The sequence below is a fragment of the Equus przewalskii genome, chromosome 14 (assembly GCF_037783145.1).
Source record: "Equus przewalskii isolate Varuska chromosome 14, EquPr2, whole genome shotgun sequence".
NCBI classification, from domain to species: Eukaryota; Metazoa; Chordata; class Mammalia; order Perissodactyla; family Equidae; genus Equus; species Equus przewalskii.
The window spans coordinates 48,594,952-48,611,183 of record NC_091844.1 but is presented as its reverse complement, the minus strand read 5'-3'; the positions used below and the strand labels follow the sequence as shown (position 1 = coordinate 48,611,183).

At 37.4% G+C, this 16,232-nt stretch overlaps 1 protein-coding gene across 44 annotated transcripts in view; it reads right to left on the bottom strand.

Annotated features, from left to right (window-relative positions):
- NRXN1 (neurexin 1) overlaps window positions 1–16,232 on the bottom strand; it is a 1,068,408-nt gene that overhangs the window by 534,915 nt on the left and 517,261 nt on the right. For all 44 annotated transcript variants that reach the window (XM_070573944.1, XM_070573958.1, XM_070573931.1 and 41 more), the window contains 2 exons: window positions 10,009–10,131; window positions 309–690 (listed from right to left, as the gene is read on the bottom strand). In XM_070573944.1, coding sequence (XP_070430045.1) covers window positions 309–690; window positions 10,009–10,131 — 505 coding nt within the window. The remainder of the gene's footprint in view (window positions 1–308; window positions 691–10,008; window positions 10,132–16,232) is intronic.

Genomic DNA, 16,232 nt, shown 5'->3' with positions numbered 1-16,232 from the left:
TCATGTAATTACAGTGTGCATAGTGAGGAAATCCATATTTGAAGTATAAGATTCATGGAATGTCTACTATAAATTAGAACTCGATGTTATTTGTACCTCATATATGGAAATATAGGTATGAAAGACTGTACTGAATCCACATTAATGTGACAAGATACCTAAAAGTGATTTAAATGAATACATTATTTGCACCCCCATGCCCCTGCTCATCAACTTACAAGCCAATACATTCTGTTTAATGTATATTTTTAGAAATTGAGGTCCCTTCTTCCAAAGTTTTGTTTGTCATTGAACTGACATATACTCACCCTTTAACTAATTCAACCACGATAAAGTCATTTCCATCCCCACTGTTATATAGAATTAACCCATCTAGGGATGTTGTCTTGAACTGGAAAAAAAGATGCATAGAAGTGTAGGCTTGCAATGTAGCTAAGGCAACATAGCTCGATTTGGTCTTGAAGGTGACAGGGTCTGCTATGATGTTCCTGAAGCCAAATCTGGCATTGAGCTCACAGTAATCTATGTCGCCATTTTTACACAAGTCAATGTATGCCATTCCATTAAATGTCAGGCTCTGCAGGTGTCCAATAAAGTTGGAGGGGACAGAAGACAGATACCGTCGTTCTGTGATGATGCCAGTCTCTATGTTATGAAATTCCAGTCTTGTATGATCGCCCGCCATTTGACCTAAAAGAGAAGATAATTTATTATTATTTTCTGTGTATGAAAGGCACCTTCTACATTAGACTTCCATAACAATATCACATTTTAAAATACAAGATTTCAAATACCTCCATGATATTCAGTTACATATGGAACTAACCTTGAACATGGAAGTGACCTTGAAGGGTGAGGCTAGATTACATAATAAAACTTTCTTAGGTTAGGTTTTAATCTCTGTCCAAATTTTAGTCTTAACAAAACTCATCTTCATAAACTAAACTTACAGAATTTGTATAAAGTAGAAGGAATTAGTAAAGGAAAGAAGAGATGAAGAAAGGAATGGAGAAAAAAGGCAAGAGAGAGGGAAGGAGAGAAAGGAAGAAAAGAAGGAAGGAAGGAGAGAAGGAAGGTAGGAGGCAAGGAGGGGGGAAGGGAAAAAGGAATGGAGAGGGATTAGGGTCAATGATTGTCCTAAATCATCCCAGTAGAAAGTGATATATCCCAGTTTCATGGTTAGGTGATTTTTCCTTTTTTTTAAATAAAGAATGTTCTTCCAGAAAAAATGTGACAGTATAGTTTCTTATACCTATAGAAATAATGAAGAGCTGTTGACTATTCTTCCAATAATGAACCACGAAAGTATGTTTGAAGTTACATGTGTATTTTTTTACCTTTCCTCTTCTGTGCTGAATAAATGTCCATAGTCTTCCCTGGAACTAGTCTCTCAAGCACTTTGGAATTTCTGTTTATCTCCTCTGGACCTATGCCATTTTCCTTGCAATTATATTTTGGATACTTACATTGAGCACAATACACCAACTCAAAGCTTGCCCAATTTTGAGAATACCAGTAAAATTAATACATATTAACATAAGGTATAATCTTCTTAAACACCCTAGTATGAAACTTAGTTGCAGATTTATTTAGTGATTCACTTTTCAACTCAGTCCCCATGCCTCTCCATTCCACCATATTTCTCTGTCAACTCCATGTGAAGCCAAATTAGTCCCATCGTTACCTCCAGAGTGATAATTGTACCTACCTGCATGGTTGAAGGTAAAATCAATAAAGAAAGTTGTGAATGTGTTTTCTAATGTACAACATAAGTACTCTTATTATTGCTAGTGATTTGCTCTCAGCATCTTGCTCTTGTCTAATTAAATTGTCATTCACTTTCTTCTGAAACTCAAAAAGGTCATTTAAATTGCAGTCAAGTTCTTCCAGGTGCTAGCTTCACTACTCAATTTGGTATAATTGGAAAATTTATCAAGCTTACCCTATCCCATCATCCATGATATTAATGAAAATATTAATTAGAGCCAATCCCAGTATCAGCCCCCGAGAAAATATACAGAACATCCCTTCCAGGTGTAATGAACATTGAGCACCCACCTATGTGGGCCTCCTTCATCCAGTTTGGCAGATTTCCATTCCTTAGCCAAGACAGCAAAATATTAGATGGCATTTTAAGGAAATGCCTGTAAGTAAATGTAAAAGGCATTCTTTTCTTTGTGCGGGAAAAACTGTCTACATACTTAGTTGACATTGATGCTTACAAACTCACTGGTGTAAAAAACTCTTCCCTGAACTGTACTTAACTCGACTGAATTTCCACGCCTTTTTACTAGTCCTTGATCCTGGTAACAGCAGTCCTGTTACCTCTAGATGTGTTTTTTCCTTTTGTTTAAGGCATTGGTTTGTTCTGATCCCCTCTCTGCAAACTTTTTCTTTAAACAAGAAAATACTACTGTAAATAATTGTCTCTCCTCCTCCCTTCTCCCCATTATGCCTCCTGCTTGTCTATCTGATGCAAAAATACTATTAAATCCTTAGCAATTCTGACCTCTTGGATGACATCATTCCTTTCTCCTTCTTCAGTTCTTCCTGTTCAATGATCTCAAAACTACTCTCTGGAGAACTGCCTCTTCGGTAGCAAATAAAATTAGCCTTTAATAATTTTCAAACACAAAGCTTTAGAGACATCAGTAACATTGAATTGCAAGCTATATAGAATGAAAAATATGAAAGGCTTAAAAATCACTTGGGCTCTTATGTCTCCTTGTATTGATTTTCCTATTTTTCACCCTATTAAAATCTGAGTCTCAACTCAGTGAACCCACCCCAATCCCAAAGTTGTCATGTTTCTTCTTAAAAGCTCTATTAATGAACCAATCGATAGTAAAGAAATATCCAGAAACATATTTCTAATACTTCAAATTAAATATTTCCCCAAATTGTCAAGTTCTTGGCAGCTCTGAAATAGGGAAACACATTTTGTTTAGCACGACTGAGAAGTTCAGTGATAAAAATAGCAAGTAATGTCTGTCCTCTTTTCTCATAGGAATAGAATATGTATGCAGAGCATAAATAATAAAAAAGTAGTAAAACAGTGTTGGAGCAACCATGGCCCAGTTATAAGAAAAATCATTATGGCCCATGGTCAAGAGCCTATTCTTTCTTTAATAAGCATATATAAATCGCATTGACAGTAATGGCAGATATGCTTGCTCTCGGGAGAGAATTAGCACCTTTTAGCCATTATCCACTGACTAAAAAAACGTTAATGGCTGCCTTTTAAAAATTCTTTTTTTCCTCAGAGTTTATTCCAATGTTTAATCCTGTCAGTAATGTAGCTGCCCTCTACCATCGCGTACATATATTGACTGAGAAAAAATAAAGGACATTAAAGGAGAAAGATTTTTAAGGCTCCAACGACTTAAAAATGCACTGTCTTTTCCAGAGACTTAGTGGAAAGGAGAATTAGGGATTAGCAAGATGCCTCTGATCAAAATGACTAGGGTATACAAATCGTCTGACAATAATCTCCAATAAGAAACACCACCTGGATGGTGTGTTTGCAAAGAAATTTCAATATCTAAATCACATCTTTTTACCAAAACAGATAGCACGATCAGTTCTTTTAGGTTTAGCCTTGCTCTGAGTTGGGTTAAATTTCTGCTGCAGTACAAAATAACCCCCCAGCCTGACATGGACTTGGTAATTCACGTCAAGTTACTGAGAGTGTGGTATATGTATATGCAGGTGCTGCGTTAGGCAACGAAGAAATGGTGGTGAGAGGCACAGATATGGCTCCTGTTTGCACAAAACTCATGGTCTGTTGGGGGAAGGCAGACAAAGAAGTATGGAAATAATTAAATATGTAATGACAAAACTCACAAAAATGCTATGAATTTGATGACCAGGGTATTGTGTTGGTAAATATGGAATGAGGGCAAGTGCCTGAGTTGATATTTAAGTTAAATTTGAAAGATTAAAAAGAGAAAGCCATGCTAAGAACTGGAGAAGAGGAATGGGGAGGTGGATTCCAGGAAGGAGAGACAGATGAACAAAGGCTCTGGGGAGAGAAAGAACAAGAGAGTGTGACCGGACAGTCGTGAGTAAGTGAGATTAGCAGCTCACATGAGATGGGGAGGAGAGTCAGGGGTCAGATAGCACAGTGCCTCCAGATATACTAGGAGGTATTAGAGGCTTTTAGGCAGGTGTAAGCCAAGAGTCAGTGCATGTGCATGTGCGTGTGCGTGTTTTAACCTCTCTGATGTAGGAATAATAGATTGGAGATGGTTTGAACTAAGGTGGTTATAGCAGAAAGGGAAAAAAATGGACAAAGTGAGATAATTGTACAGATATAATCTGCAGGATTTACTAATCATGTGCAGAATCACAGAAAGAAGGGAAATAACAATAATGCCCAGCCTCCATGCTTGATTAACTGGATATATGGTGAATACTGTTCCATGAAGGACACGTACACTAACATAAACATACATATAAAACACACAGTTCCAGATTTTTTAGACAGACTAAGTGATGAATTGAAACCAAGGACTCCCCACTTTAAGTGCCCCATATATTTTGTGGCATCCTTTCTCATCTGAGTCCTAGGAAATCTCTCCCTTTTTGGGCTTCTCTGCTGGCAACTGCTGTCCTCATCCCCCTGGGTGAGTTGCAGACATTCCCAAGAATGACTGAGTACGGCCTGTCCTATGTTCAACAGATACTTGCCTTAACAGCATATATGACTGTAACTTAAAGTTGCGGTCAAACGTAGGACTTTGCACGAAGAGTCTCTAGATGTTTCCTTTTTAAAATTTTTCCTGTTCAGTGATTTCTAATTTGCTGTAAAATTTGATTAAAAATCTTTATTGCTTTCCTGATTCATGGGTGGCTCCAAGTGGCCACTAGAGTGTTTGAAAAGATCCCATCCTAAATTTAGGCCTCGATGGCAAGTTTCCATTGCTATCTTTGGAAACCTCTTCTAGGCTACATAAAATGAGGCTGACTTTTTATTCGTATGAATTGTTGGCTTTTATGAGATCTTTGACAAAACCTAATCCCCCAAATATGAATCACTCTGATGAAAAACTCACCAAGTAAAGGTAAATTACTATGGAAAAAAATTTGTCCTTAGCTCTGAGCAGCAAGATGCTGGGAGCAGAGGGAAGGAAAGAGGTGGGGTGAAGTATGACGGAGAGGATGCACAATTTAGGTGAATCATCAGTGTTTACTCCCATTCATCTTTACACTCTGAGAAACAGCATGTTGGTTTCCACAGCTGAAAAAATTTTCAACTCCTACAAAGCAGAGGGTCAAATCTAATTTCTGCTCCAAGGCCTTGGCAATTTTGAGAAAGAGTAAATGGCAGGCTAATTTGCTGAAATGCTAGTTTACATTTTGCTCTTCTTTGAATTCTAAGAAGCTAGCCAAGTCCCTGGTAGCATTTTGCCTCAAAGCCTTTTTCTTGGCAGAAAGTGGAAGCTGCTGGAAAACAATGTCTTTCCAATCTTTCATGAAGGCCTGATTTGCAAGGTGTTCCAAGAAGGAAAAAGAAGGGAGCAGAAAGCATTTGAGAGCTGAAAGAGACAACGAAGAGATTACCACCGACTAGGAAAGAGATGGGTATTGGTGGGATTTAGGAGAACTGAGTTCCAGCATCCTGCTCTCTGGTGAGGTTCAGGGATTCAGGGAGAGTCAGTGAGGTAAACACAGAGGGACTGGGCCATAGCCCTTAGGCTTCAGGACTCAGCAAAGACTGCTGCATTTAGAACAGAAGCAGTAGAGTTCTTGCAATTCAAAGTACAAACTTGGAAAAGCGTCTTTTCAGTGAGAACCACTGCAGAGACAGCCAACAGGGGCTTCTGTAGGGTCGAAGGCGGGGGCAACAACAACTTCGATTAAATGTCCTGTAAGCTCAGAAGAAATCCAGCCTAAAGTCTGATTTAAATTAATATAAAGACAATTAAGAAATGAACCATTTCTTGCATGCCTGAGTTGGTGGACTAAGACCCATATTATAATTTTAATAATATCTGCTGAAAGAAATCTGTTAAACAAATGCCTTAGGATATATTTGTCTTTCAAATTGGGAATTCTAAAAGGGAATTCCTTTTCTTTCAGATCATAAGCCACACCTTACCAACGGCCTGCGAATTCCTAATGAAGTCCTAAGTGCCAGAGTTCCTAACAGCAACAATCCAAGGAGATATGGTAACTTCCCCATGAAGAGACTGTCCATGCCCAGGAGCGGAAGTGTGGAAAGTGATGTTAGCTTAGGAATGATCCTCCAACAGAGTCAGTTCCCTGAGTTCTCTGAATCTCATTTGTTCCTACATCAATAAACAAACTACATCCTTGTAAGTGTTGGTTAACGCTGCTTGCTAACTTTATGATTGTTTGTGGTAGATAGATACACGACCATTTAAGTAAACAAAGGAATGGTATACTCACTGGAAGTTGAGGGAGACTATAACTATTCATTTAGAAGTTTGGTAGGAATCTATGCAATTGAAAAGATATATCTTGAATTTTTTTGAAAATTAGATGTCAATTCATTTAGGGAAAATTTATGGAATTTTCCATGTTATACTGATCTTACTCACACTTTATCACTTCTTAATTCTAAATGTGTTGCATTGATTTTGAAAGCATATTAATATTATACACATTCTCACAAGCGTCATTAAACACATAAGAATGGGGAGAAAAAACTAAATTGAAATAAATGGAAGTAATTGTGTTTCAAATGAACCCCATAACTATACTGCAGTGGAAAAAAAAGGAAGGAAGAAAAGCAGGGAGGAAGGGAGGGAGAAAAGGAAGAGAAAGGGAAAGGAAAAGAAAACAAAAGAAAAGAAACAAAGAAGGAAGGGAGAGCTCTTGCTTACAGCACACAAGTGCTAGCTGTAAATGTGGAAGGAGTGCTGGAGCTTGAAAGTAATCATTTTGTAACTATTGTGATAAAGACTGGATCAGGCAAAATTTTGATGAGGGACAGCATATTTTCATGGTTTTAATATGTCTCTCCACAGAAAGTTTATTAGTTGCAAGGGAGAAAACACACTATCTATATAGTGGAGAAACTGGACATGTTGACCAAGTGATTGAATTAAATTACCAGTCAAGGGCATGGACATCATGTGCCTCCAGATGGGATACTGTGTGAAGGCCACAACATCGACAATGCCATATTTCATTCAAGATTGTAAAATCTGAATTTAATCATGAGCAAACATCTGACAGGCACAAAATGAGTGACTTTACATTGATAAAAGGAGGGAGGATTATATATTTTTTAAAATGTCAATGTCACAAGTGATAAAGGAAGTCTTTGTAAATGTTTTACATTAAAGGAGGCTAAAGAAACCTGAAAACTGACTGTGATGCGAGACTGCAGACCGTGCTGGAGGGGAAAATCCTACGAAAGACCACATTGGGTCAACTGACAAAATTGGAATGTGGAGGACAGAACAGAGAAAATATATTGTATCAGTGCAAAATTTACTAAAGTTGGTAACTTTCACTTTGTTTCAAAAGGGGATATCCTTATTTTCAGAAAATACACACTGAAGTATTTAGGGGAAAAGGGCCATTAAGTACGTAACTTATCCTCAACTGCTTAAGAAAAAAAATGAGAAAGAGTGAGAAGAGAGTACAAATGTCAAAGCAAATGGGATAAAATGTTCACAAGAGTGAAAGTATGCCGTGTTCTTTGTGCTATTTATATTTTTGAAATTTGAAATTACTTCTAAAAAACATTTTTAAAATTGTGTTGCACCAGTCTTCTGTTTCCATCCCTTCTTCATCCACCACAGTTCAGGGCTTATTACTTTACATCCTGAAGCATCTATCTAGTACACTGCGATAGGATTCATTTTGCTCAAAAAATATTCTTTCAGTTTACTCTCCAGCTTAAATGCAGCAACTTCCAATTGCCTGAAAGTCCATGAAATATGAACTCCTTAGTCCAGAGCATTGACCCCTTGGCCCAAAAAGGCCATTGTAGTAGACATGTCAACCACCATATGGTTGCGTGAAACAAAACAAAACTTCTCCATTCCCCAAACATTAGTGAGTCTAGCCCCATTAGAGCCATTCTTCCCAGTGTGGAATGCCCTCCCACACACTTTTATTGTCTGCATTATCCTTTCTTTATAGCCTAGTTCAAATATTATCTATCGCTTTAAGCTATCCTTGAAATCAAGGTCCTCAACCTCTCTTCTGAACTCCAAGAATGTGAATTGCTTGCATTAACTGCTTAGGACATCATATACAGCCCTAGTTATCATCTGAGTTTTATATGTGTGTATGTGTTATCCTCATAATATGATGTTATGTCTGGGAACGTGCTTATCATAGAGTCATACACTTATTAGGAAATTAGTGAACGTAAAGTAATGGACCATGAGTCAAAAAGCAAACAAATAAACAAACAACAAAAAAACAAACTTAAGTTCTCTTCTCACTTCCGGTAACAATGGCATTTTAAAGAAACATGTCACTTAACCTCTTTGAACCTCAGTTTCATCATTTATAAAATGAGATGTATATGCCTTAGCTACTTCATAGGGCTGTGTGAGATGCGAGACACACTTAGGGACTGAAGAATGTTTTCTTGTGGTTTTCACACGTCCTTATTCCTGGCAGCTATTTTTTTGCTAACCTTTTGCACTCAGACCCTGCCTGCTCATTTCTACCTCTTTTGACAAAACCCACATTGTCCAAACAATGGGTGCTAATCTACAAAAACAATTCGTTCCTTTTCCAAGAACTGTCCTTGTTCAAAACTAGCTCAACTTCAACTGACACTCCTGCCAAATACCTGCAAAAATTCTCCCCTTTTTCCCTAAGTTCACACAGCTCCTTCAGAGCCTCTCACATTTGGCAATTTTGAATAAAGACTTATGCTCTCTGGTTGAATCTGTTCCTCAGAGAACAAAATGATATAACACAGTGGTGGCTTTAAATGCCACTCTATGGACCAGCTGCATGAAAGTCTTCTGGAGAGATTTTAAGGGAAAAAAAAATCCTGTGCTCCTCCTCAGACTTTCTGTGGTGTCAGGCTAGGAATTGGTCCTTTTAAATCTCTTCAGGTGATTCTGAAACAAAGTAAAGTTACAGCCACATGTAGAAAAAAGTTTTGGAAATCCATAAAGGGCTAATGCAATATAAGATAGTAGGAGATCTATGTGTTGGTAGTTTGCTTCATTTGAACCCAGAAATGGTTCTCTCAAAAGTTAAAATCCCATACATGGTATTTCCACATTGATAGAATCGACTGATCTCTTTATGGGAGCCCCCTTGGGACTGAATGTAGAGCAGACACTTCTCCACTGCATAAGGACCATCTTGTGCCTTGTACTAAAACAATTATCACAGAGACATTCTCTAGAAAAGAAAAAGTAGTTAATATTCCAGTGGCTCATATACTTGGAGTTACTTTCAGCAGAGAGAATAAAGGTGCACCATTTCCTTTTTCATTCAGTTTCCCTGTGTCTTGGGGTGGACCTCTGAATGGCTCACCTCAGTTAGGAATCTACAAATCAGGGACTGAATCTGACATCCTTAATGTCAGAGTTTCACCAACTGAGGTAAATAGCCAAAAATGATCTCTTATAGTTTATAATGAAAAAGTGGTTCACTTGACAGAATGCCAGCATATCAATCAATTTACCTAGAAGCTAAAAAGTATAACTTGCTGCTGGTCATCACTCAGATACACAACTGAGAAGAAATTGAACATAAATTGGCATCCAAACAATGTTTATGAGGTCGTAAGATATTTATCAAGCTGCAAAATTCAAATATATTATTACTTATTGAATTATTAAACAGAAAAGAACATGACATAAAAGTCTTGCTCATTTGACAGAAAAAAACACTTAACATGCTGTGTAATAAATGGACTCATGGCTGGAAAAATTGGGATAAAAAATGAACCATGTATATCGGCTTCAAGTTGTGTACTAGGTTTTCAAAGTCGCCTGAAAGGAATGGGAAAATCTAGAGCTTTAGCAAAGGAAAAGGCGATGAGGACACAGTGTTTACCTGTCATGGCCTGTTGGTCATCCACCGTTAACTTTAAACTTTTTCCTCGACGAACCACACGCACTGTGTGCCATTCGTTATCATTGAGGTTATAGCCGGCAAAAAGGGTCTCGGGACCTTTGCCTGTAGAATATGCCAAACAGTCATTATGGACACTCAGAATCAGTCAAACAAATGAACCTCACAGAGAGTGAGAGAAAGAGACAAAGAAAGGGGGAAGGTGAGAGAGAGGGAGGAGTGAGAAGTGAGGAAGAAATGAGAGCAGAAAGAGAAAGGAGATAGAGAGAAGTGACTGGCTGGATCAATTTTCAAGCCCATTAGAGTCATAGCAAGCAAAGAAAATGACAAGTTAACAGACATTCAGGTGTGACACTTTTAAGAAGAACCTTTAACATTATGCATTGATCTAAGACAAGTGAATGAACCTGTTGTCATAAATAGGCACAGTCAATATAGCTTTGGGAAACCTCCCAAATTTACACACACCTTTTTTTTTCCTAATAAATTCTTTGATTTTTGCAGAAAATCACTTTCTTACTAATGAAGTTGCTAGCAGTCATGCAACCTCTGACCTTGGGGAAAGATCTGACTATAGGTCATTAGCTAACCATTCTCAGTGGGTGACAATTGGCTGATTACACTCTAGCAAGGAGGCTGCTCTGGGTACTATGTTGTCTTATGACTGCTCTTCAGTCTTACATCATGTACCTCTAATGTTCACCCAGTTCTGAAATTTAGGGAAGGAACGTTCTCTCTAAAAACTAAGTCTAATGGAGGCACAGAAAATGAATGCAGGTATAAGTATTGACTCTCAGGAAATGAAGAAAAATGAATTCACAGTCAACAAAGAACTAGGTGTGGTGTGGGGGAAAAAAAAAGGTAAGATTAAACAGCAGTGGAGGGCAGGGATTCCCACATAAGGACCAAAATAAAGTTGGCAAGAAGTGTAACTGACTGGAAAAACAAGTGCCAGTGAATCTATGTGAACCTATGCGAAGGAAATTTAAATTGGCTTAGAAGGGAGAGATTATTTTGCAAAGTTGTTTTGTAGAAATTACTGAAATAACGTAGTTACACAAATGTCCCTCCTCCACTTAAAAAAAAAACAAAACAAGGAAAAATAGCTTTTAAAATAATTGGAAATTTTTTATTAAAAAACTAAGTATTTCTGGCATTACATAATTGAGTTTCATGACTTTCAACTGATTCAGGATCAGGGTTGTGGTCACAATTTCTCCAACCAAATTCTACCAGCAAATGTCTACCAATAAATGTCCAAGGATCATAGGAGGACATATAAAAAGGCAAGGAGAAGGAGAGAGAAAAAATAAACAAAGGAACCAGGTAGGAGAAACCTCAGTAGTCCTTTCAGCAAGGTCGTTGTCTGCTCTCAGTACCACAAGCGATCCACTCAGCCCTCTGATTTCTCTCCTGGGATGTTACCATTGATACAAGTTCTGTCTTCCTTGGGTAGGGTTTTTCTGGGGCTTAAACTGAACCAGTGATATAAGCCAAATTTTGCAGCATGAACTGCTTCATGTCTTTACACAGGACCATCATTAAAATTAGAACTCATCTCCTTTTGTTTCTTTAGAGAAGTTAAATTACACATCCGGATGCATGAATAAAAACTAGTCTAGCTAGAACATTTTTGAGAGATTGATCACTAGACAGCTAGAGGAAGCCTGTTAGTTCAGTAACTGCCAAAATGCTTTGAGACCAAATGTTGAAAGCAAGTTCCAGGATCAAAGGACCTCTTTCTAGTTTCAACAGTGAATAAAGAAGTATTTAATAACTCTGCAGAATCTTAGCATCCTACTGGCAGCAAGGGTCATTCTTAGTTTTGATCTTTGAAAAGAGAATATATCATTTTAAATCTATTTTTATAGGCGAGATCTTTTTTCCTTAGAAATGTGTGCTTTTGAAGCAGTTTCATTCCTGTTCTCTTAATTCTAAAAGTGTTTTGTCAAGGAAAAAAAGCATAAGGGTGATATCATCACTATACCCCATTCTGGGCTTGATCTTGCAGTAAAGTCATGATGCTTAATCTATGAAACAACTATTTCCATAACAACAGACACAGAATCCAATTAAAAATAACCCCTTTGGTTCATAAAAATCTCTGTGGGCCAACTTCAAGCTCCTTTCCTGAATTATTAAAAATGCAAAGAGACTGATTTTGAGAGACAAGGTTTTTAAAAATACACTTAATATTCTCAGTTCAAAACAATGTTATCTATGCAACATGAAGTGTAATGGAGAGTGCACTGGATAGGGAGTTAAGAATTGTGGTTAGTAGTCCTTGATTTACTACAAAAAAAGAAACGGGACTGGTAAATATTGTTTATGTATCAGGTACTTTATTAACTTGTTTCATCTTCCCATTGTTACCATTTTGCAGATGTGGAACTGAAAGCCTAGAAAACTAAACCTGCTTGGCCCAAGGTCACACAGCTGAAATGTGATAGAAAAGTGTTCCACTATAGGTCTGACCTATTCAAAGCATGCATACTTTCTCCTGCATTATCTTGCCTCCCAACTATGTGACCTTTGGTTGGCAACTTAACTACTCAGTTTCCTCACATTTAAAGGAAAAGGGTGGAAAAGTTGCTCTTTGTCATGACTTCCAGCTTGCTCTCCAGAAAGATCACAATGTTAGGAACTCTAACACATCCTCTGCATAAGTCATGGTGGAGGGAAATCTAAATACACTGTATTGAAATGGCTGGTACTAAAGGCACGACATAGAAGAAGGGCCAACAATTTGGGACTGTATCCACCAATAATCAGCAATTTGCTAAAATACTAAGCTTCTGGTGGTCTCAACACACCCACTTACAAAGTGAGGAGATGGTCTACAATGGCTCTACAGTGCCTTTGAGATCTCACGTTCTCACAAACATGTAAAACACGGAATTGGTAAAGAAAGATGGCTTAACTGTTGAAATTTTCAGTTTGAGAGTCATTTGTCCTCTTGTCAGTATTTTAATGGCAAAATTATACTCATTCAAACCATTAATGATCTGAATTCCTTTTTTGAGAATTATTTTCCTTTGGGGATATCAAAACATGTCTCATTGGTAGTAACATCTTTCTCTCAGCATTAATGTGTTACTGTCTGAATGATCATATACTGAAGCCCTAACCCGTAAGGTGATGGTATTAGGAGATGGGACCTTAGGGAGACAACTAGGTTTAGAGGAGATCACAAAAGTAGAGCCCTCATGATGAGACTAGTACTCTGATAAGAAGAGGAAGAGACATCAGAGCTCTTTCTCTTCATCAAATGAGGACACAGAAAGAAGGTGGCCATCTGCAAGCCAGGAAGAGAGCCCTCACCAAGAAGAAAACTAGCCAGCCCCCTGATCTTGGCCTTCTCAGTCTCCAGAAGTGAGAAATAAATGTCTGTTGTTTAAGCCACCCACTGTATGGTATTTTGTTATAGCAGTTCAAGTAGACTAAGACAGCAAGAAATATTTTAAAGATTTTAAAGGAAGTCCATAGCACTAATTCTATTTTAAAGACAATCATTCCTTATGTTTTGGAGGGGGTGATGACTTATGTGTAATTTTATACTTGATTCTTTCTGTAACCTATTATTTAAGCCATGGAGATGTTTTTGCTTCATTTTTTACTTAAGAAGGCAGATTTAGAAAGGTTGAGTATATTATTATAAGTCTCAGACACAGTAAGGAGTGGAATTAAGGCTGAGATCTTGAGATCTTCCATGTCCATTCCAGTGTCCTCTCCACAATCCCCAAAATGATCTGCAGGTAGTAAAATAGAGGTACAATGTGGCTGAATGACCGCAACTCCCATTTAACCAGACTGGATCAAAATTCAGCTCTACAGGCTAATGCTATTTTAAAGAACTTTAGAACTAGAAGGGGCATGAAAGGTATAGAAGTTCACTGAACCATCTGCAAACAAGAACCTGAGGTCAAAAGTGATTTGATGATGTTCCCATGGTCACAACTATCTAATAGTCCAGGTCTCCAGGTTGTCAGTCTAGTGAACTTTCTTTAAATTATTCTGTCCATGATTTTATGCTGAACTAGAGTGCACTTCTTGAAGAATACCAAGATCTGAGTCTATGATTTGGTTCATGACTGCTACTTGTTTTGCATCAAAGATTAAAGCCAAGCAAGAATAAATAATAATAAATTAGTAAAAGTATGAGATCTTTTCAACAGAGTTTAAGCTATGCTATAAACGTTCTCTAGGTGGTGATATTCACTGGATTTTCTGGTGACTCTGTAGCTAAAATTTATTAATAACAGATAGAAGTAGACACAATAAGCATTTCAGTCTTCCTCAATCTAATTCAAGTTGATTACCCTTTCATATCTACCCAAGTATGAAGTCCAGGTGTCTCTAAGAGCCTACCCCTAAGAAGGGCTGGAGAAGTCCCCGAGGGACAGGGCATAGGACAGAGAGGAAGTGGCGTATGTGCGTGAGGGGGCAGGAGATTAGCAGTTAGTCAAACAAATCCTTCTTTGAAATCTACTACTTTTACAGAGCCTTGATTTAACCACTAAGAGATACACTTAACAAAAGATGATAGCTGTTTTTGGCCAGATTAGTAACCACATTTGCTAATTACTTTTTGCCTCCATTTTTACTATGGGAGTGGATGGTGGAGAAAATTGAATTTTATTCCTAGATCTGTCATCAACTAATTATGTCACCTTAAGTAAGTCATTTATCTTCCCTGTTCCTCATATTTTTATCTGTAAAATGAGGATGCTTGATAAAAGTATATCAAAAACACTCTCCCTACAGCCAACTTTAAAATTCTGTCATTCTTGGAAGGAACAGAACTGTCCTGAACTATTTTCCAACCTTGTGGCTACATGAAAGAGTGCAATATTATAGTGAGGTTCCCTAAATTTATGAGATTTTCATTACATCATAGTTAGTTTCATCATTTTTATTTTGACATGGATAGGCAGAGGCAGAGGGAACTTCAAAGAGAGTTATTCCAGAACTAGAATTACTAAACTCAAATCAAACTAGTAGGATAATATTGATATATGCTAGAAAATGTGTTAATTTGCGTAGTCAAATTTTAAGGGAGAGAACTGTGTTTTTGTCCTCTTGGCATTTCTCACAGACTATAGCACCAAATAATCAATAACTGATCAGGCATGATCACTGATTACAAACACCCCATTGCATGTACCAGGATATGCCCAGGCTCTATGGATAAATTCACCTAGGAAACTAAATCACCCATCAGAAGGTTAGGTGGTGAAATAATTAAGTAACCTTTAAGAAACTTTTTCTTTTAGCTACAGTAAATTATTGTCTCTCCTATTCAAAGAATCAGGTCAGGGCTGGGCAGTTTTGGGGACTCTGACCCAGTATCCCTCTGAGCTTGCCTGACTCAGAACAAATATAGATGTGCAATGCGAAAATCCCGGGGTTAAACTGGGGCAGTGGTTTTATTATTATTTTGAAATCAGCGGAATTAATCTTTTCTACCTATAATCTTGCATAAAGAATATAAAAAACAGATAATGGTGCATTTGCCCCGCTGTTAAAGAAGCAGGCTAACGTGGACCCCAGGCATCACCCAGTTCTGGACTCCACTCTCGAGGAGGCTCATTTCTTTGCTTAGAAAAAGGATGTGTTTCTTTACCAGAAAATTCCAGCAAAGGCTTTAAAAAATTATTTGTAAGTAACCCTTTGCTTTTAAAATTAGATTTGATTTACATAAAAAGATTTTGTCACTTATGAATTTAAAAAACTATTTTTCCAGAATCTCATTTATTATGCATATCAAGGTTGAGAGATATTCAAAGCTACCATTTGCAGTCTATGTGCGTTATCAGCCCTCCAGCATGCCCTTAATTACACACCCTTAATTACCAAGTCCAAATTCACAGACTCTCTCCTGAAGATTTTGTAGGCCATTTTCACTTATGTCATGTGAGTTATGGAACAGATTGTCTTTCCTTATTTCTATCTGTCAGGAAACCAAGATTGAGGATTTATGTTTAATTTCAGCTACTTGATTCTTTTCTTTCCTTTATTATTTTGAATTGAATATTGGTTTTCTCTCCAATTAATTATTTTAAATTATTTTTGTTAATAACTTTAAATTCTGTTTGAAAGTATTGGGGCATAAATCAACAGGTGAATTTATTTAATGAAGAAAAGAATATCTTCCAAGGATGTACAGGTAATTAATCTCCCTCATTTCACAGATAGCTCTTTGGTAG